Source organism: Artibeus jamaicensis, unplaced genomic scaffold (assembly GCF_021234435.1).
Source record: "Artibeus jamaicensis isolate MK-2021 breed Jamaican fruit bat unplaced genomic scaffold, CSHL_Jam_final contig_465, whole genome shotgun sequence".
Classification (NCBI taxonomy): domain Eukaryota; kingdom Metazoa; phylum Chordata; class Mammalia; order Chiroptera; family Phyllostomidae; genus Artibeus; species Artibeus jamaicensis.
This window is the reverse complement of record NW_026521843.1, coordinates 40,372,031-40,394,522: the sequence shown is the minus strand read 5'-3', so window position 1 is coordinate 40,394,522 and position 22,492 is coordinate 40,372,031. Positions and strand designations below refer to the sequence as shown.

Here is a 22,492-nt window from a genome sequence, read left to right as displayed (position 1 = left end):
CTTGTTTCTTCACTGTTTTCTGTTTGGTCATTTTTTTTCTTCCTTCTGGTCTACTCCATTTATTTGAGTCCCAGTTTTCTTCCCATCACTATTGGTTCTGTGCATTTTCCTTCATTTCACTTAGTATAGCATTCATTTTTTCATCTAATTTGCGACCAAATTCAACCAATTCCATGAGCACCCTGATCACCAATGCTTTGAACTATGCATCTGATAGGTTGACTACCTATCTGTTCATCACTTAGTTGTACTTGCTGTGGAGCTTCGATCTGTTCTCATTTGGGTCATTTTTTCTGTTCTGTCGCTCACATAGTGAGGGGCGGAGCCTTAAGTGTTCACCAGGCAGGGCAACCCAGTTGCTGTGTTGTGATGCTGTATGTAGGGGTGGGGTCGGAGAGGGAACAATGACACTTGCTCTGCTCTCTGTTGGATCTCAGTCCCCTTCTGCCTCTTCCCCCAAGTAAACTGGGCCTTTCTGGTGCTGATTCCTGGGTGGGTGGGCTTGTATACATTCTAGGATCCTGTGGATCTCTCCAACGAACTCTCCTGTGAGGCTGGGAGTCTCTCCCTGTGCCTCAACCCCCACAGGTGTTTTCAAATGGTGTTTTGAGAGGCTTTATTTCCATGCGCTAGAACCCTGGATTGTGTGGTCGTCTCACTCTCCAATTTCGCCTGGCTTATCTGTGCGCGAATGTGAGTCTGCCCAGTCAGCGGCCTTGCGTGAAGTGCCTCGCTTCACAATTGCTGCCTCGCTGGGTTTGCCTGTTGCCGCCCATGCCCAGAGTCTGCCAGCCACCACCTGTTTGCCCAGGGTCTGCCTGCTTCCATCTTGCGAGCCCAAGGTGCCTTTTGTGCCCCGTGCCAGTGCTTTTTGTGCTGTGACCCCTCTCCATCCAGCTGCCCAACTCTGCCCCTCCTATATTGGTCTGGATGAATGTGTCTATTTTATTTCCTTGGTTGTCTGACTTCCATACAATTCAATTTTCTGTCAGTTCTGGTTGTTACTTTGTTTCTAAATTGTTGTCCTTATTTTGATTGTGGGAGGAGGCACAGTGTGTCTACCTACGCCTCCATCTTGGCTGGAAGTCTTCAACTGCTTTTATGTATGATAATAAGTATAGAATCCACCTAAATAAATAATTACTTTTCCAATTTCATTTATCAAACATTTCCTACCTTTCATTTGATCTGGCATACTACGTCTATCATGTACTAAAGACTCATGTTTTCTTATGTCTGTGTGGGACTCTCAATTCTACTCCACTGGTTAATCTGTCTATTGTTAACCCATTGCTATACTGCCTTAATTAGTAGTTTCTTTATACTACTATCTGATAAGTTCAGCTTCTCATTAGTATTCCTCTTCTATTGAGTATTCTACTTTTGCTGTTCAGAATCATCTTATACTTAATGGAAAATCTTGTTAGGAGTTTGTTTGGAATTACATTGAATCTGTATATCAATTTGGGGGAAATGTCATCTTTATAACATTGATATTAGAGAATATGATATACTTCTCCATCTATTTAGGTGTTCTCCATGATCTCATACTATAATTTTTCCCAAAAGAAATCTATTTTTAATATATTTTATTGATTATGCTATTATGGCTTTCCCATTTTCCCCCTTTGCTCTCCTCCACCCTGTACCCCCATCCCTCCAGTAATCTCCCCCCTTAGTTCATGTCCATGGGTCATGCATCTAAGGTCTTTGGCTACTCCATTTCCTTTACTGTTCTTAAGATCCCCCCATATATTTTGACCCTACAAATTTGTACTTCTTAATCCTTGCACCTTTCCCTCATTCTCCCACTTCCCCCTCCACATGATCTCCATATTTATGATTCTGCTCCTGTTCTGCTTGTTTGATTAGTTTGTTTTTTAGATTCAGTTCTTGATCATCATTTCTTACATATGTTGCTATGTACTTTATATTTTCTAACAATATTTCCTTTAATTATTTGTTGCTGATGTATAGGAATAAAACTAATTTTTGTATATTAATTTCATATCCATTCACCCTTTTAAATTTATTATTTTAATAATCTCTTAAATTTATTATTTTAATTATTTGAATTTTCACTGTGAGTAACAGCTTCCAATAATTACAGCTTTGTTTCCTCATTTTCAATCAGTCACACTGCACTGCCTGTAATTTCACTACAGTGTGATGAATGAATGCATAAGTAGTAAAGGTGGATAACCTATAGTAGGAAACTTATCACCTCTAGGCACTTAGTTGTGAAGATAGATATTTCAAATAGCAATAATACAAGCATATTGTTTAGGTACCAAAGTGAAATATAAATAAATTCCATCACAGACCCTGTCCACAATGAGCATGAAATTCATCTCAGAAGACAACTACTGAAGAATTAAATGATCCAATATCTGTCACAAAGCTTTTCATGTTAATTGCTGAGTGAATGATATAATTAAGAGAATATTATCTGGGGATGAAAAAGCTACAGAAGCTTTCAAGACCATTTCTGGTAAGGAAAACAACTTGTATTATTTTTTGTACACATCCATTCATTTGTTCATTTATTCTTTCAGAAAATTTTAATAAAGCCTCTACCACATGTCAGACATGGACTAAGTATCAGAGATGCATAAAAGACAGTTCTGCTCTTCAAAGTCTCATGATTTAGTGAAAGGGAAACATGTAAACAGAGTTATAGCAAACCACATTAGAAATATGAATTGTACCTTTGGAAAACAGGCAGAGGAATTTACTCTGTTTAGAAAGGTAAAGAAAAGCTTGAAAGGGGTGACCCTTAAACTTGAAGCCTGAGCAGGAATTCACTGAGTATTGTAGATCAGGGCATTCACGCAAGGAAAAATGCATGTATAACAGCAGCATAGTGACAAGAAAGAATACGGTACTTCTAACGTCTGGTACTTCTTCTGACAAGAAAGAATATGGCACACAGTTCAGAATGACAAAAACAAAGCATGCATGTATGCACTCAGCGTTAGGAGGAGAGATAAAGCTGAAGCAGAGGATGAAGGATGGAGATAAAAAGTTGGAATCAAAAACATGGATCAGATTATGAATGGCTTTGAATGTCATGCTTCAAAAGTTAAATTTAACAAGTGTATCACAGTTTATCAAAGTGTTGTCCGTAGATCACTTGCATCAGGGTAAAATATAAGTTTAGGACCCTTAGTCATAAAAAAATTAGTAGACTAAATAGACAGTTTCTTTTAAAAAAATGGAATGGGAAGAAATGGAATAGAATAGAAAGCAGACTGCATGTAGTAAGAGTACTGGTTTTCATCTTCATGTGCAAGTATATTGAGCAGAGAAATAAAATGTATTTCCTGCTCTGAGTCAAATAAAACACATGGATCTAAATGCTTGTTAAAATGCACAGTCCAGGCCCCAGACCAAACTTATCAAATTAGTGGGAATGTAGCCTGGAGTGCCCATTTTAAACAGGTACTAAGGGATTCCTATGCATATTCAAATTGAGAACCACTGATGAAGATTATTTAGAACCACTGAAGGATGACAAGCAGAGTCCTGAAATAATTCATTCTGGTTTTAAAACGGTCTATTTGAATGCAGAGTATAAACTGATTAGTGGATGATCAAGAATAGAAGCAGGAACATAAGTTTAAAGGCTATCAAAAGTGGTCCAGGCTAAAAATGATGTAAAGTTCCTATAATGGTAATGAGAAAAATGGAGATGGACAGAGGTGGTCAGGGTAGATGAACAAAACGGTTTTTCTGGAACAGTGAAGGGTTCATGAAGAAGAGCAGTAGAAAATAGGTAGAAGCTACATGTGGAAGACTGAATTCGGGGCTATTTAGTTTTTAAACTATTTAAGTAACCTTTGCAACCTTTCAATTACAATAATGAGTAAGAGCACTGTTCTAATTAGATTATTCTAATAGGATGAAAAGCTACTACAACTCAACTTATAAGATGACTAAGTCAAAAGAATTAGGGGAAGGAATAAATGTTTAAAAAAGAAAAAGAAATAACTAAACAACAATAAAATACACAAAATACTGTGAAGGATCAATTGGCAGGACTGTTCCTTCCCCAAATCTGTATTCATCTAGGCAGCATAGGAGAGAGAAGACCGTGAGCCTGGGAGCCAGGCAACCCATGTTGAAACCCTAGCTCTACCACTTACTAACTATAATATCTTTAGCAAATTACTTAAAATTTGTTTTCATTTCCTTATTTATAAAATAAAAATAATAATAGTAACTACTTCATAAGTTATTGTAAGAGTTAAATGGAGTAAAATATGGAAAGCACTTATAATATATTAGGAGCTATTCTAAGTGCTATATGAGTGTTTGCAATTTTACTGAATTGGTAAAATACACAATACTACCCAACCCAAAACCTTCCACAGATGGCCCAACTGCCTTTTAACACTTCTATCTTTCTTTTTAATGCATTTTCCCTAGAGTCAGAAGATTTGGATTTGAATTCAAGCTGTGCCTCTTGTACCTGCTACACAACTTGGAAACCAAAGTTTTGGTTTCCTCTTCTGTGAAACAGTACTGTTGTTAATGATTAAATAAAACAGTGAACATAAAACACTTAACATTTACTCCTTGATAATACAAAAAGTACTTAATGGTAGCTATTATTTATAATCTCCTTGTTTTATACTAAACTATCCTTCTTTTATACTACATCTAGATTTAGATAGCCTCTTTAAAGGTTGGGGCTTCTACTTTAGCAATGAATGAAAAATTTAAATAAACTTACTCTTAGTGTTCATACCATCAGTTCTGCATTTGGTCTGCTCCTCCTACAACCCTTCTCTTCAATCTAGTCTGTGTCTGTAATACCAGGTAGACCTAGCAGAATGCATCTTCTTCACCGCACTGCCCCCCTCCCCTCAAAATGCGACATTATTTAAATATAAAAAGTGATGACCTTGTAAGGAATGTGCTTTGAATAGCTTTCCCCAGACCTGGGAAAAAATTTAGTTCAATTCATCTGCCTTTTCTTCTCCACATCCCCTCAGGGGCCACAGTATATAATTTAGGAGTTGGCTGCAGGGGTAAAAGGTAAAACACAGCCGAACAGCCTACCTGGCCTCCAGCAACTCAACATCACTCACCAGCCATAAAGTAAACAAACCCACTACAGTGAATAGAAGAGAATCTGCAACAAATGTCCCACTTAGGGGTTTTTAAATAAGAAAAGCCAAATCACATGGTAGGCATATAGAACTCATTTGCCCATATACACATGGTTTGCTATGATAAATCACAATTACTTCTTCTGTTATGAGAGTTACACTTGACTGAAAAGGGGCACAATTAAGACATCTCAACAGTCTACTGTCAAGGCAATGATTTTCTAAACCACATTCCAGGGAACCCCAAGGTATCATTGGGTTAGAACTGAAAATTAAATGCTTGTTTGTTCAGACAGGAAATATTAGGCCTGAAAGAATCTCAAAAGGTCATTCAATTTACTCCAAGATGTAAGCCGGGAAAACTACAGTTAAGACTATGCAACACCCAACTGGCCAAATGGTGTGGTGTCTATAATGCTTTGACAAAAATTCCCTTAGCCTATGATTTGATGCTGGCACATGTACACTTCAATGTGCAATTTTACATATTCTTTGTGGAAGTCAATGGATAAAAGTATGAAATGAAATTGTGCTTTTTTGTGTACAAGCATGTTTATTTTAGCATTTTTTAATAGAAAAAACTTACTACAACTAAAATGTTCAATAGTCTGTAGAGTTGAAAAGATTTCCATGACCTATTCACTAAATAAAGCTATTATCCAAGTATGTTTAATATTCCAAGAAGTGTGTACTGTACATTTATGTTTATACTGAACTTATTATGTTCATAAGAGAGCTTGAAGGAAACACACCAAACTGCCACTAGTTTTTCATCAGTCAAGTGAGATTGAAAATCCACTCTGTATTTGATTATTTTACAATTTGTATGTATTGCTTTTGTAGTAAGAAAAAATTAAGATCTCTTTTTAAAACTCAAAATTATTAAGAAGTTTGAATACTTTATCAAAGCCTCATAAAGTGTTTTTAAGCATATGAATAAAATGCTTTTTGCTTTGCTAATAATTCTAATCATAGTATTCACTGGAACAATTCTTCATTTCTTTTGGTTATCTCTTTCAATTAGATGACACAGAAGAATGGACCAGTTATCAAGAATACAGGACAATGGAAATTACCCAATTGGAAGATGAAAAAGAAAAAAGAATTTAAAAGAATGAGGACAGCATAAGGGACCTCTGGGACAAAAGAAGTATACTAACATTCATATCATAGGGTTCCCAGAAGAGAGAAAGGGACAAGAAACGTATCTGAAGAAATAATGGCTGAAAACTTCCCCAACCTGGCAAAAGAAACATATCCAAATCCAGGAAGCACAGAGAGTCCCGAACAAGATGAACCCAAAGAGACTCATATCACAACATGTTGTAGACTGCTCTGCCTGGTTCTAGGAATTGTATCTCTACCCATTGTGGCTAAGGGCAAGGGACAACCTGGGCTGTAGGAGACAAAGCTTGTCTCTGGTAGCAAACGCTGCTTCAGTTTTCTCTCCCTGCCCCAAAAGCTTGGTCAGAAGTCAATGAAGGGTAAAACCGCTCACAGTGGGGGGCAACCTAAGCCAGACTTGATCACTTGGGAGGCCATCATGGAAGGACTGCGGGGGGGGGCTGCAACAAAGAGGGAGCAATGGACTCTCGCCCCTGGGCTTTGACATAGCCCGAGTCCCCATGTTCTCTGGGAGAAGCGCTTCCTGGCTCTAATCCTTTTAAGCCTGAGTACCTGTTGGGGAGAGGTGCAGCTCCTTGCCTTGCTAGAGCGTGTCTGGGGGCGGGGGGAGGGGAGGATCTGGCATCACAAAGACTTCCTGATAAACCTGTGAAATCTGCTCTGCTAAGAGTGTTTTCATTCATATGTTAAGGGTTCGAGCAGGAAACCCTAAAACTCTGTTCCTGACATACTCTGACTCATACTAAACCCTCAGATTTCTTTGAAATGTTATCTAGCGTTTGATCCTTGCTGCCCTGTATTCCTGTATATTACAACCCAATAAAGGCCCTGGAGGAAGGGGGTCAAGGCCTTTTTCTCCTTGGAGAAACTGGCTGCTACTGGTCTTTTTCCCCTGATAAACTGGCCACTGCTCACAGCCTTTTTCCTCCGGGAAAATGGCCACTTTTTCTCCCAAAGCAGATCATATCATGTCTCATTCATGATTACTCTCATCCGTGGTGGCTGGGGGGACTTGCGAGGAAAGTCGCCCCCACAACAACACATAATAATTAAAACATTAAAAGTTAAAGGTAAGTAGAGACTCTTAAAAGCGGCAAGAAAAAAAAAAACTAGATGCATATAAGGGAATGCCCATAAGACTATCAGTTTATTTTTCAACAGAAACTTTGCAGGCCAGAATGGAGTGGCAGAATATGTTCAAGAGAATATATCTATGAAAGGGGAAAACCTACAAGCAAGAAACCTTGTAAGGTTATTGTTCAGAAATGAAGGAGATAATAAAGAGTTTCCCAGACAAATAAAAACCAAAGGAGTTCATCACCACTAAACCAGCATTACAAGAAATGTCAAAGGAAAATTTTAAGTGGAAAAGGAAAGGCCAAAACTAGAAATAAGAAAATATCTGAAAGAAAAAAATATCTCACTATTAAAGGCAAACATATAGTAAAAATATTAGACTGACCACCTGTAAAGCCACAATTAAAATGGCAATAAGTACACACCTATCAATAATTACCTTAAATGTAAATGGACTAAATGCTCCATTCAAAAGACAGGGTGTCTGAATAGATTTTTTTAAAAAAGATCCTTACATATGCTGTCTACAAGAGGCTCACTTCAGATCAAAAGACACACACAGACTGAAAGTAAATAGATGGAAAAGGTTATTTCAGTAAAATGGAAACAAAACAAAAAGCTAGGGTAGCAATACTTATTATACCAGACAAAACAGACTTAAAAACAAAAGTTATAATAAGAGACAAAGAAGGACCCGGCAATTCCACTTTTGGGCATTATCTAAAGAAAATGAAAACACTATTTCACAAAGATATAAGCACCATTATGAGACCTAGACTGTATTGTGCTAAGTAAAAAAAGGAAGAGAAAAACCAAATACAGCATCATTTCACTTAAATGTAGAATGAAAAGAGCTAAGACAAAACAAAGGAACAAGCAAAACAAAACAAAACAGACTTGTAGATACACAGAGAACAAACTGATGGTTGCCAGAGTGTTGGGAGGTTGGGATGATGGGAAAAATGGTGAAAGGAATTAAAAGGTGCTAATTCATAGTTGTAAGTAAGTCTCGGGAATGTAAGTACAGCACAGCAAATACAGTCAATAATATCTCAGTAACTCTGCACTGTGACAGATAGTTACTAGACTTCTTGTGGTGGTCTCTTACATGGTATATAAATGTCAAATTACTATGTTGTAACCTGAAACTAATGTAACATTATGTATCAATGATACTTCAATTAAAAAGACCTTTACTTTCCAGAATGTAAAAGAGAACATTTCTGAGCTTTTCTTATAGAAGAATGGCATTTTCCACTGATATAAGAAAGCATAAGAATTTTTTTCAACACTGTAATAGATTTTAAATTATTTCATTACTCAGACACAGGTATGAGTCAACAAGTAGAAAAATGAGCACAGAACTTAAGATAGCTTTTAAAACATAGGTTTAAAATACAAATAAAAATCACACAAAGAAGTCAATACGCAAATAGAAATGATTATATCAAAAATACTTACTGTTGAAAGGATTGATTCCTGCACTAATTCTTGAAATAATAGCTTCTTTTACTTCTTTTTTCTTTACACATCGAATACCCAAATTTTGAAAACTAGAAGGAAAACACAGAACTTTCAAACTGTATTATAGTTAAACACATAAATACTAAATACTGCAAGTACCAAGCATACATCCATCAGTGAAGAGTAATCATTCTCTCATATGGAAATGGTAAAGCATGTTATACATTTCCAATCACTATCATAAAGATGTGAGGGTAAAACAAGTGGGGTTATATTTCTAAGAAAACTGTTAAAAGAAAAATAACATATACTGTATAGTTTTTGCATATAGTATTTTACAATTACACCTTACTAGTATGCCTATGCCAAATATACTAAAGTAGATAAGAATTAACAGAAATTGACAGCAAAAAGCCAAAATTTCCCTCCTAAACAAATTCATTATCAAATCAATGACATTTGTATATTTGATAATGTAAAGCAAAAGTTGTAAAAAGATGCCCACAGGCTAAAGCTCACAGGTATATTTTGTTGAGCCCATAACAATGTTGTCTACATTTTAAAAAATGTTCATAGACTACCAACATTTAAAAATCAGGTAACTGCATATAAATGTCTGGATTTCTGACTTCTTGAACTTTTTAAAGGTCTGACAACAGTAGGCTGATACAGGTGGAGCTGATGCAGGGCTTTCCAGTTTGCTACGGTGCCTGCTAGCCCTCACAAACTTGACCCTCTCCATTCCACCGACATCTGATATTTGAGCCCTGACTTCACTGCTAGCAGTGGTGGATTGCATTTTATGCAGTATTACATGATGTTATAATAACTGCTCATCAGAAGAAAGCACTGAAATGTGTCTTTTATTAGAAAGATATTTGATACTAACAATAATATTTAACAAAAGTTTTATGTCATTTATGGAAAACTTCTCAATAGCTACAAATATTACTAATTTGCATGTGTACTATAGATGATGGTTGGGGGAACTCCCCTACCACCACCAGTCATACTTCTTCCCACATGGAAAAACCATGACATCATTAAAGTTGGGTGGGTGTGAATAAGGAAGCAAAACGATTATAACATCATCACTGCTTGTTTGAATTTCACATAGCAATTTGCTACAGGAGGCTGCCTGCCTTGTGTGCCCACTCCATGCTCTTGCTGTCACGTATTCATGCTCTGCACATGCACCACACTTGTGATTTTATTACCACCTAAAATATCCTTGACCTTACCTTCCTCTGCCATCAATAATTAAAAAAGGAATCTTAAATTCATAGAGTTTTCTTGAAACCTCAAAACCACAATCCTCTTCCTCAAACGTATTCCATTTCTTGGAAAGATTCTTAACTTGGTTCTTACTTTTTCTCTGGCAAAAGATTTTAAAGAGTCCTCTATCTTAATATATTTATACACTACTTGATTTAGTTTCCTCTGAATCATTGTATTTGACTGTTATTCACAGAATAGTAGTAGAGATTTCTGAAATTCTGACATGAGGAAACCAAGGATCACAGAGATTACTTACACAGAGATGACTCATTCATTCATAGTCATTCACAAGCTTTGGGGTTCCTACCATGGACCAAAAACTCTGGAAAATAATGGGGATATATAACCCCTTCCCTTCACGTAACTCACTGTCTTATCCAGGGGACGGCCAATGATAGTCCATGGACTGAATCTGGACCACCACTTGTTGTAAATAAAATTGTACTGGAACACAGGTAAATGGATTTGTTTATGTATTGTCTATGGGTGCGTTCATGCTGCAACAACAGGACTGAGAGGTTGCAACAGAGACCATATGGCCTGCAAAGCCTAAAATATTTACTATCTGGCCCTTTACAGAAAAAAAGTGCTAACGTTTAGTCTACTGAAACAGAGACATTAAGTAATCACACACACACACATGCTAAACTGAAACCACAATAATTTTTATAAAGGAGATGTACATGATGCCACAGGAGCCCTATGATAGGAATGAATTGATCAATTCATTCAGAGGGGGCACAGAGACTTCTTGTAGGAAGTGATACTTATTATCAACAGAAGTGGACTAGGGGAAGAGGAGAGTAAGAAGACTTCAGGCAGAAGGCAAAGAACGTGCAAAGGACCCTAAAGAAGAGCACCAAGCACAGAAAACTAAAGGAAGACCTTTGTGACAAGGAGAACATAGTATAACAGAAGGCTAGAAATACAAGTGGTTCATGTGGTCTTTATAAGGAATGTTGTCCTAATTTCCAGAGTCACATAAAGCTATTAACATGTTTTAAGCAGAGATGTGACTATCAGATTTGTATTTGAAAAGACCATGCTGATTAATAAATTAATTTAATTTTTAAAAAGATTGCTCTGGCTATACTGGAGGACATAACGGGAAAGAAGAGGCACAAAAACTGCTGACGTGAGAAGAGCAGTGAGAAGGCTATCCTTTACAGCCCACATTGAGACTACAGTAAGAGCAGTGTGGTAGTGATGGAGCTCACTGAGACGAGTGGGTAGATCCAGGAACTATTTTGGAGGTACCTGCTAAAAATTCAATGTGTGCACCTGTGTGAAAGGTAGTCCCAAAATTTAACTGCCTGAAAGATTCAGAAGAAACACCCAGGAAAGTAGGAAAACAAGAGTTTTTTCCCACAAAAATCAAGGAATGAGAATGTTTAGGAAGGAGTGATGTACAGTGTAAAATGCTGCCAGGAGTGATGTACAGTGTCAAATAATATAAATAGGAAATATTTCTTGCCAAGTTTGTATAACTAGATATTTTATGTTTTGTTTTTATTGTAAGAAAAATATTTTAAAGTATATTTTCTAAATTGTTACTACTAGTATATAAAGAGACAGACACAAATAGTTAGTTGTAGTTAGTTTCATTTTCCCCTAAACTCAATACATGTTAATTATAAGAAATGAATTATAGCCTTGAATGGTGTGGCTCAGTGGGCTGGGCATTGTCCCACAAACTGAAAGAAAGGTTGCCAGTTCAATTCCTGGTCAGGGCATATGCCCTGGTTGCATGGGCCAGGTCCCTGGTTATGGGTGTGTGAAAATCAACTGATCGATGTTTCTGTTCCTCTCTTTCTCTCCCCTTCCCCTCTCTAAAATAAGTAAATAAAATCTTTTATAAAATGAATTATAAAGTAAAAACAAGCAAAAACATGAAACCCCATAATCCTATCCATCCAGGGGCAACTATTATTAATCCCTTAGTATATATACTACTCTGGGTATATACACATTTATTTTAAACAAAAAAGACTATTAATCACATACTGTTTTAAACCTATTTTTTATTTACCTAACATTATAAATATCTTTCTGTACAAAGACATATTGGCAATGTTATTTTTAGGCGACATAGGAGTACATTGATAGATATACCAGTTTATTTGACTAATTCCCCTTTATCACTTGGATTGCTTCTTTTTGCCATTACAGAGTTGCAATGAACATCACCATAGCTAAGTGCCTGAACATGTTTAATTAATTGTTTCCTGAAGATAAATTCCTAGCAATAAAATTGCTACTTCAAGAGATATTCATATTTTTCAGACTTTTGCTATGCAGTTGTTAAAATTACCTATGAGGAAGGTTGAATTTATTTTCTCACCAACATAATGAATGGATCCATCTTCTGGCAGCATTACCCACACAGTGATAAATCATTTTTAATCTTAGAACTATTTGTGTATGTTAATTTTAGTAGCTGCCCTTTTCTAAATAATAATTCCAATTTTCCAGTTGATTTTCTAACATCTGGCAATTTTAAAATTAACTATTAGTAAAGAGATAGAGTAAAAATTTATGAAAAACAAGATTTTTCATTAATTGTTCAAACTAAGAAAAGAAATCACACCATAAAATAATCTATTCAATATGTTTTTTAAAAAGGTTTATTTATCTATTTCTAGAGAGAAAGGGAGGGAGGGAGAAAGAGAGGGAGAGAAACATCAATGTGTGGTTGCCTCTCACATACCCCAATTGGAGACCTGGCCTGCAACCCAGGCATGTGCCCTGACTAGGAATTGAAATGGCAACCATTTGGCTCACAGGCAAGTGCTCAATCCACTGAGCACACCAGCCAGGACTCAATATATTTACTTTAGGTAACGATAAAGAAGTATTCCTACTACTTAGTAGACATCATGAGCTATGTCTACTAATACAGAATAAAACAGTGCTTCTAATGCAAATGGTAAGAAAATTGAAATGTATACTATAGTAAATAGAAGTAGAATAAGGAATTAGTTTTTTCTGCTACAAAATATCAGATGTACATGGATAGGTAACAGAGCATCCCTTGCTTACCTGATACCTGAAAATGGCTGTGATGTATACTTACAATAAAGGCCTGCGTTCTTGTCCAAATTCTGCTTCATAGTAGCCATCTCTGCAGTCTTTTCCTACTAAATCATGCGGATGAGGTTTATATGGTTCATTCTTTGTTACTAATGTAATTCTCACTTTTCCTTTTCCACAATAGTTCATAATCTGAAAAGGGGGGGGAATAAAATAGATGATCCATAAATATTTCCCTGTAAGAACTGATCTAATAATTGAGAGTTCAATTCATATAATGTAGTTAGCGCTAAACAAATAAAGTCCAATTGGCTGGCAACCATACTTTAGCTGAAACTTCCCAGAAAATACAACTAGGGAAGAATTTATATATCAGTTCCTTGGCATATTAATTTCAATTGGTCGTATCATCTGATTCTGCTTATTTTCCTTTTAAAAACAAATAACATTATACCAAAACATTATCACAGAGCATGAGAAATATACTTAGCTGTTAAGTCACTGAATGCCAAGCTCTTAGATTCACTGTCATACCATAAATATCCTTTCAAAGTATATATTTAAGCTACACTGAATATGATAGCACACCAATACAGAGGACCATTTTACTTAATACGATATGTGACATTTCATCTCACAATAATAGTTGTTCATCAGTAAGCATATCCCAAGTGTTCATGTACAGTAGGCAATAAATCAAGTTGAGTTTCACAAAATTGTTTCACACAGTAAGTACATCTAGAACACTGAGAATAAAGAGGAGAGTTAAGCATGGAAACAGAACACTGTGAGCATGGGGATGAGCTAATGTTTAGTTTGGAAGCTAGCATATTTTCAAACACAAAACAGGGAATATGAAAACCAGCTTACAACAATGAAGCAAGGTAGTTAGGTCACAATGGATAGCTTTATGGATAAGAGGACACTAAAATCTGTAATTCTGAATTTAAACTTAATTTGAAAAGAAACCAGGAAGTATTTATTGCCTTTTTGAATGAAAGAGAATAACCACTTAAAATTGCAATAGGGGCTGATGTAGAACTCAAGATGTAAAGTATTTAGGAGCTCCTGGAATGGTAAAATGCAGGTCTTAGAAATATTTTAGAGAACCTATAGAATAAGCTCAATTATGGAAAAGAGTTAAATAATTGCTCTTCAAAGATTAGAAGAACAGTGCTTTCTTATTTACCTTTTATTAGCATTCCTCCTATTTTAACATTTAAGTAAAAGGACTTAAATAACTGAAATCCATACTGCTGCCAAAAAATGTGACAAAAATAGGAACTTGTAATTCAACAATGTTGCCATTGCCTTATCTTATAATCTAGCATTCCCTTTAAGTTCAATAGAATAAACTTTGTAAATAATCTAGTTATAAAACAATGAATTAAGATTTGTTGATGAAAGACTAAACACTTTTCAAAATCCATTTTGCCACTAAGGTTTTTAATTGGCATTTAAAGAATAAAAATTCATTAAAAATCAAATGAAATATAGTATATTAATATAAATATATTTTACAAACTATTTAAAAAGTGACTATATTTCAAATTAGTCAATGAAACCAAGAGTTTTAGGGATAGGCAAGAAAGGCAAAGAAAAAGGGGGCAAAATGTTCCTTCTCTTCTCCCTTAACCCCTAGTTTACCCAAGTGGTTACAAGAAGAATTCTAATCGAGTTCCCAAGTCCATGTTTTTAATCTACAGGACAATTCTGCTCACTGCTGAAAGGAGAGAATGCTTTTTCCTCACGAGTGCAGTGTTTCACAAAAGGAATCATTACCCAAAAGCTGTCAATGCACACTAAGCATTGTGCATCCCTCTACTTAGATTAACACAAGAAATAATGAATAACTATCAGCGTGGATGAAGAATCCATACTGCATTTAAGAAATGACCCTAGACAGCTATCTAGTACACATTAATTAAAAAGAAAAGAAACAGAAAAGCCCATGGAAATGACTGTAAAGGTGGGCCTTCAATGTAACGGTTGTAGCTAAAGTGTGAAGCAACTAAGAGTGAGACACACGAAGGAGGAAGGTCTGTTACCTGGATGGATGGGTATGTTCGGTTGTTGTCTGTGCTGTGCTCCCCTGGAATGCTGCCTGCTGATCGCCCTTCACATTTGTATCTAAAACGCATTCCCCGCTGCCTGGGTTGTTCACTTATCACTATATATGGGTTATAACCACCTGAAATTTTTTTAAAAAGGGAGGGAAGATAAGATTAGAATGCAACAATAATGGATTTTAACCATTTCATTTTTTTCAAAACATCAGACTAAAAGATTTTCCCTCTCAATATTAAGTAACAAGGTTAAAATATAATTAAGATTGAGTGGTAAAAACATGTTTTATTCCCGTTTAAATTGGGTTACTATACAGTGTTAACACAAGTCATTCAAATAATATTTATTGGTTAGCACTTTATCATTTACTATCTACAGTAATGCCAATGTGAAGTTCTTTTTTTAAAATTTTTCTTTTATTGATTATGCTATTATAGTTGTAGCAATTTTCCCCCTTTGCCCCCCTTCCACCCAGTACCCCCAACTCCCTCTGGCAGTCCCCCCTCCTTTGTTCATGTCCAAGGGCACCTGGGAAACCCCAGAACCTGTTACCCAGCCGATAGTTACAGACCACGTCAGAGCACCACCCAAACCACCTCCACAAGCCACGAAGGGAGGTGGTTGCTGACCAGGGGTCACAGTCAGTCCTACCAGCTGTCTAGACTGGGTAAATCCCTCCCATTGACCTGCTGACAGCAATCAAGACTCATCTACAAGAGGAAGGAGTACTAAGCCCACACAGAGGGCACACCTTGAATACCCAGCCTTGGGGATAGGGGAGGCTGTGCCACTGGACCCTACAGGACACCTACTACCTTAGACCGTGCTACTAAGACAGAGTCAAAGCAGCTCAACCTAATACATAGAAACAAACAAACACAGGGAGGCTGCCAAAATTAGGAGACAAAGAAATATAGCCCAAATGAAAGAATAGATCAAAACTCCAGAAAAAAGCTAAACAAAAAGCTATAAGCAACATAAGGTTCTGGGATAACCACTTCAAGGATACCCACTTCTCACATGAGACCAAGCAGAAGGGTTTCTCCCAAGATTCCCCCAGAAGAGGCAAGAACAGAGTCTTCAGAAGTACAGTGTTGTAGTCCAAAAGTGAGTTTAACTGCTTGATTTTACGTTAGGTTCTTAACAATGGACTAAAAGACCTCGTTGAAAGTGCAAATGCACTTAAATCCTTGCAGAAAGATATGTAAGTTTTTAATATCTCCACTGGAACATTAGTGGACATATATATATGTAATATACTAAAACAAGTTCCAGAAGGGACTTTAGGCCCAACATAATTTTCAGTCAATCTCGTCTAAACCTTTTCTAAAGAATGGTATAACAAAAGGAAATGATTTACTTTCTATAACAAATATAATTTAAACTATGCAATTTTAGAATAACTACTACAACACAGATGAATCTCACAGTAATTATGCTGAAAGACATGAGAGAAAAAAGAGCGCATACTATATGATTCCATATATATACACACATATAATCAGAGAATATGTAAACTAATCTGTAATGGAAGAAAGCAGATTGGGGTGTGGAGTGGATGAGGAAACTGGGGGACGAGGGGTATGTTAAGTATCCTGACTGTAGTAATGATTTCAAGCTTGTATACATGTCAAAACTTACCAACTTGCATACTTTAGTCATGTGCAATTTATTATATTTCAATAAAATTGTCTGAAACATATACATCTTTACCCCCTCATACCCAAATTATGAAAACAAAAGTTCAATAAAGACACTCAAGTGTCCTTACAAATAAAGTACATAGCAATGTGTCTTTATTTCAGACACATGAAGAGAACGTCCACTGGGAAAAAACCTTCCTCAATCAGTTTGGTGATTTCTAAATTGCCACAGCTAGATACCATTTTTTTGTGCTCACTTCAGCAACCTATATATTAAAATTAAACACTCAATTTTTTATTGTAGACTTATCCTGTATTAGAATGCAGAAAGTCTTCAGAAAGGATAACACAGTGGGTCTTATCAGTGCCTTTTGGATCCTAACCAGCCAAATCTTAACAACAAAAACTTTGAAAATGTTATTAAACTTCCCGTTCTATAAAATGAGTAATAACAGTGCTACCTCACTGGGTTGTTGTGAGGATTGGAAATAAAGGATTAAGTTCTTACTAAGTATCTCACATATAACAAATTATAAACAGGGTGAATTATTTTAGATGCTTTCTCAAAGACGATGATTATCGTGATACAATGAAGGTATTACAACTGCCACTTTCAAGGACTTTACATAACAGTGAGACAACACAAATTGTTAGATTATAGAAGGGATGAACAAAATTTTGTTTATGCTGATAAAGTTCTGCATAAAATGATAATGAAAATAAAAGATTCAGGAACGCCTAATATATATCAAAGGAAAAAAGGACTTAATGAGGCAAAAGGGTGGAGTGGGAGGAGGGAGAAGGGGGGAGGGCAGGGAGGCATTCTAGGTAAAGGGGGCAATGTGGCCAAAGGTGTACCAGTACAGCAGATACAGCCCTGATGGAAGAGAAGAATTTAATTGCCCTGGCTGGCATGGCTCAGTGGATTGAGCGCGGGCCTGTGAACCACATGATTGCGGTTCGATTCCCAGTCAGGGCACATGCCTGGGTTGCAGGCCAGTTCCCGGCAGGGGACTCGAGAGACGCAACCACACATTGATGTTTCTCTCCTTCTCTCCTTCCCTTCCTCTCTAAAGATAAATAAACAAAATCTTAAAAAAAAAAAAAAAGAGAGAAGAATTTAAGAACCACCAATACAGCCTCAGTGTAATTGTGGTGCATTTTCCATCTTTAGAAAGAACCACAAAAGACAGAGTACATTTGGGAATTTGGATTTCATACTATGAGTGTCACTATGAATCAGTGAATGGTCTTATGCAGGGGAATCACACAATCAAATTGGCATTTTAGAGCAAGAATTCTGGTGGCAATGAACAGGTTGAAAAGAGAAAGCAAGGTAATCAGTTTTAGAGTCTGTTATGGTAATATGAGCAGCGATGACAGTATATCTCAAATATAGTAGTGATAATAGGAATGAAGGATTATTTAAAAGATAAAATGGATAGTACTTGGTGACTGATTGAACATTAGTGTTAAGAAAAAGAATCAATGATGGCTTCATAGTTTCTACTTTGGGTTACTGAGTAATGTATTACTGTTACCTTTAATTTTATTCTGTTTGATTCAGACTCCTTGTGTTTAAATCTACCACCTATTTGTTTATTCAAAAGACAAAGGGTAGGAAAAATAATTGACTTTAACCTAATCAATTTCATAACACTTATTTCCGCTTTACTAAAAAATGTAAGGCATGTAGATGAGTATTTCATAATTTCATATCCTTATATATTTTTATATTTCAAGTAATTAAAATTCATATCTTATTTTCAAATATTTCACATGCTTATATATCCTTGTAGGAATATTTTTAGGAAAGCACATTTTCCTCACAATAATTCAAAATACTCAACAGTAATTTTTAGGTGATATATTAAATCACTTATGTGGTTAAACTAAAGGTCAAATAAATCCCTGCCCACTACTTATGTAAAGGTGTCTTGGTGGGAATTTGGTATAGAATGACATCATTAATGGTAAGTGGCTAACTTTGGGGGGAGGAGTTGTGAACAAAAGTGCTAACCTCATAGTGAGAATTCAAATAATTTCATTGGTTACACACTCCCTTCAACTAGAAAGTGTGTTTATGAAAAAGTCTATACATAAGAAAACAGAAAAGCATTGTTAAAAGATTAAATAAAACGTTTTAAAAAGATTTTTCAATTATAAAAATGACAAATATTAGTTACATGACATCAAGCACTTAAAAAAAACCCTTGGAATCTATTCTTCCTACTGGAGACACTCTCTATTGGTAAAAAGTCTTTCTAACAACCAGAGTTTATTGTAATATTCAACATTCCCCAACTAGAAAGAAACTCCCCCTCTTCTAAACTACCATAGTATTTTGTTTATGGCAATTATTCCAAATAACTACAATTTAGGGAAGACTATTTCTACCTGAAAAAAAAAGTTGTTTTATTTCTTCAACCCACTTGAAGGCAGGAATTGTATCTCACTCACCTTGCACACATATTCAGTAAGTATCTGTTAAATGAACGGATAAAAATCTAAAGATCTTTTTGTCTGTGTAAGTTATACAACCATGATTAATCAGATTTTCAACAGATTCCACTACTATGGAATAGTGCTTTGTAGGTGGTACTAGAATGGCTACATCTTCATGCCCTTCATACCCATTGGTATTCTGACTCCTTTATATGTATTAAGTTTTTTTAAAACTTCACAGCTAAAAAATCATTTATATCATGCATTAGTACAATGTATCAGTTACTTCCTTCCTCAACACCCTGTTTTGAAGTACAATTCTTCCTGAAGATAAACAAGTGCTGTAATGTAGTCATCTGTGGCGTGGAAGAAGGTAAAATATACATGAGTGAGTTGCAAGGAAAAATGAGTAGGCTCAACTAATACTACTTCAAGTCACTAAAGTTTCGAAAAGCACTAAAAAGTCTTCAAAACTGGTTCTATAAAAATTAATTACTATAGCACCCTGGCTGGCGTAGTTCAGTGGATTGAGCGTGGGCCTGTGAACCAGGGGATTGTGGTTCGCGACCAGGGCACATGCCTGGGTTGCAGGCCAGTTCCCAGCGGTGGACGCATGAGAGGCAACCAACCATACATTGATGTATCTCTCCCTGTCTCCTTCCTTTCCCCTCTAAAGATAAATAAATAAAATCTTTAAAAAAATTAATTACTATATTTAAACTAATAAACTGGGATTGATCCCTATATTTTGAACAATATTGTAAAAAGCCAACATAGACCAGAATAACATTTGAAATATAGCCAAAATGTTTGCAAAATATATTTGCTTTTATTTGTACTTATGCAAAGAGTGTTATTTTAAAACATAGTACATACCTAATAAAGTATGAGTTTGTAAGATAAAAAAAGAAATTACAGTGAAATGAAAGTTAAAAATGGATCATCAATTGTCAAAAATAGACACATTATAAATGAAAACCTTATAGCTAGAATTGGGAAACAGCATTAATTATACAGTGAAAAATATTAATTATAGGAATTGTAACATTATTTTAAAGCACTTTATCATTTCTCAGGCGATCCTTTTAAATTTATTGTTCATAAAAACATAATAAAAATTATTATCCTGTTTTAATGATACTAAAAGCTGAAAATTGTGTGAAATTATGAATGACATTAGCAAATATGACAGCTGGGATCCCAGGGTATCAAATTGAAAGAACAAGCTTAAACACGGCTGGGGGTAAATTCACAGTAACTGATAGAGCAAATAATCTAAAATAAATGCAATTTAATTTAAGAAGATATGCATCTTAGTATAGGCCAGTGAGTATTTAGATTCAATGAAATTCCTGGAACAGAGTTCAAACTGGGGTTGTGTATCAGAATCACCTAGGTAGCTTTTCAAAACATACATGCCCTGAGCCTACCTGAGATCTGCTGAATAGAAACAGAGGTCCATCTAAAGCCCAGACATGTTTCTGAAAGCCTTCCAAGCTATTTTAACACATTCCTGATTAAGAACCACTGCTCTAAAACATAAAGAACTGGAAACAGTGATGCACACATCTATAGAAGTAATCCAAAAATTCACATGCAAGTATGGGCTGGGTGATAAATTACACAGAGGAATTCTGACTGCTCATAACTCACTCCTCTTTCTCTCCCACTCTAAAAAGCTTCTCCATATGCAAGCAAGAAAGGGGTGTGGAGGAGGGGAAACATTATTATAGCGATAGCCTTTAATTACTTGCCCTGATTTATTTAAAAAGTAAATCATCCTGGCTGATATGGCTCAGTGGTTAATGCCACTGATTGTGGTGATGACCCTGTTTACCTTATGATACAAGGTGAGTTTTTCTGGTTCTTTCAAGTTATGTAAAATTTAAAGTTACCATTTCTTACATAGCATAGGTAGAATGGCATGTAAGTAACAAAGGGGCAAAGAAAACTTAAGCCAAATCCCATAAGAAAGGAAAAAGACTAACATGGAAGGTGCAAAAGAAATCAAGTATAAGAGAAGTTATATCAATCAGTCTGGTAAAAGGATATGTGGCCTATCTGATAAGCATTTTTACTTACTTTTTTTTTTTTTGCAGAATGCTTACTATCATTTAAGTGAACAAAGGAGTGGGGAAAAAACTATTGAATTCCAAACATCACTGTCAAATTCTACTCCCCTAGTTTAAATGTATATAAAACCATTTCAATTTGTTTAAAAGTAAATGGGCATTCTTGAAAGACATATTTTCTATCTTGCATCTGATCTAGTCTATTAATTGGTTTTGTGGTTTCACAAAATTCTAGAATCATCAGGACACTTAAATAGTAAGTTCCAAGGGTCTCTAGTAGTTTCTGTTTCCTACACATTTGAGTCCCAAAATTGCTCCACTACAAAACAAAACTAACACTTATGGGCATACATTATCACATTTGTTCCTCACAAGACTCTGCACTAGTTACGCCCATTTTTGTGTCACAGAGTGGGGAGAAGTAGAATAAGAAACAATCTGCCCTGGTTGGTGTGGCTCAATATATTGAGCATTAGCCTGCGAACCAAAGGGTCACTGGTTCAATTCCCAGTTAGGGCACATGCCTGGGTTACGGGCCAGGTCCCCAGGACAGGGTGTGCAAGAGGCAACCACATATTGATGTTTCTTTCCTTTCTCTCCCCCTTCCTCTCTGTCTAAAAATAAATAAATAAAAAGTATTAAAAAAAGAAAAGAAAAAGAAACAACTCAGGTCCATTGTAGACTAAAGTCTAGTTTATTCCAATATATTAGGCAGATTCTCAATAGAGAATATGTATTCTCATAAGAATATAAGTAAGGAAATTTTCAGATAAGTATTTGACTGATATCTGCATCAAAAGGTAATAAAAGATGTAAAGGATTTGGGCAACAGTTTTTCTATTGCTAGAGAGTTCATTGCTGTGGGGGTAAAAAAATAAGTGTTCAATAAAACCTTCACTTCAAGGGTGAAAAAGTAGAGAAATATTTAAAATCTGTCCTAGATTTTTCATGTATTTAACTATATTAAAAATAGATGGGAGGACCAATCATCACTTGATTAACAGATTAAAAATAAAAATTATAGGATACCCATTTATGTATGAATTTAAAACAATTTTTTAGTACATCTCATGCAATGTTAATGATCATTATTCACAAATGGACAAATATTTTCCTACTATTTTATAGGAGGTTTTGTGGGGGTACGTGAAAGTACTGTATTTTGCCATGTGTAATG

The 22,492-nt window shown here is 35.7% G+C and overlaps 1 protein-coding gene across 2 annotated transcripts in view; it reads right to left on the bottom strand.

Annotated features, from left to right (window-relative positions):
• The window catches only part of REL (REL proto-oncogene, NF-kB subunit), a 46,590-nt gene that overhangs the window by 20,416 nt on the left and 3,682 nt on the right, over positions 1-22,492 (bottom strand). For both annotated transcript variants that reach the window (XM_037163840.2, XM_037163830.2), the window contains exons 2-4: positions 15,137-15,279; positions 13,132-13,280; positions 8,778-8,869 (exon numbers count right to left, since the gene is read on the bottom strand). In XM_037163840.2, coding sequence (XP_037019735.2) covers positions 8,778-8,869; positions 13,132-13,280; positions 15,137-15,279 — 384 coding nt within the window. The remainder of the gene's footprint in view (positions 1-8,777; positions 8,870-13,131; positions 13,281-15,136; positions 15,280-22,492) is intronic.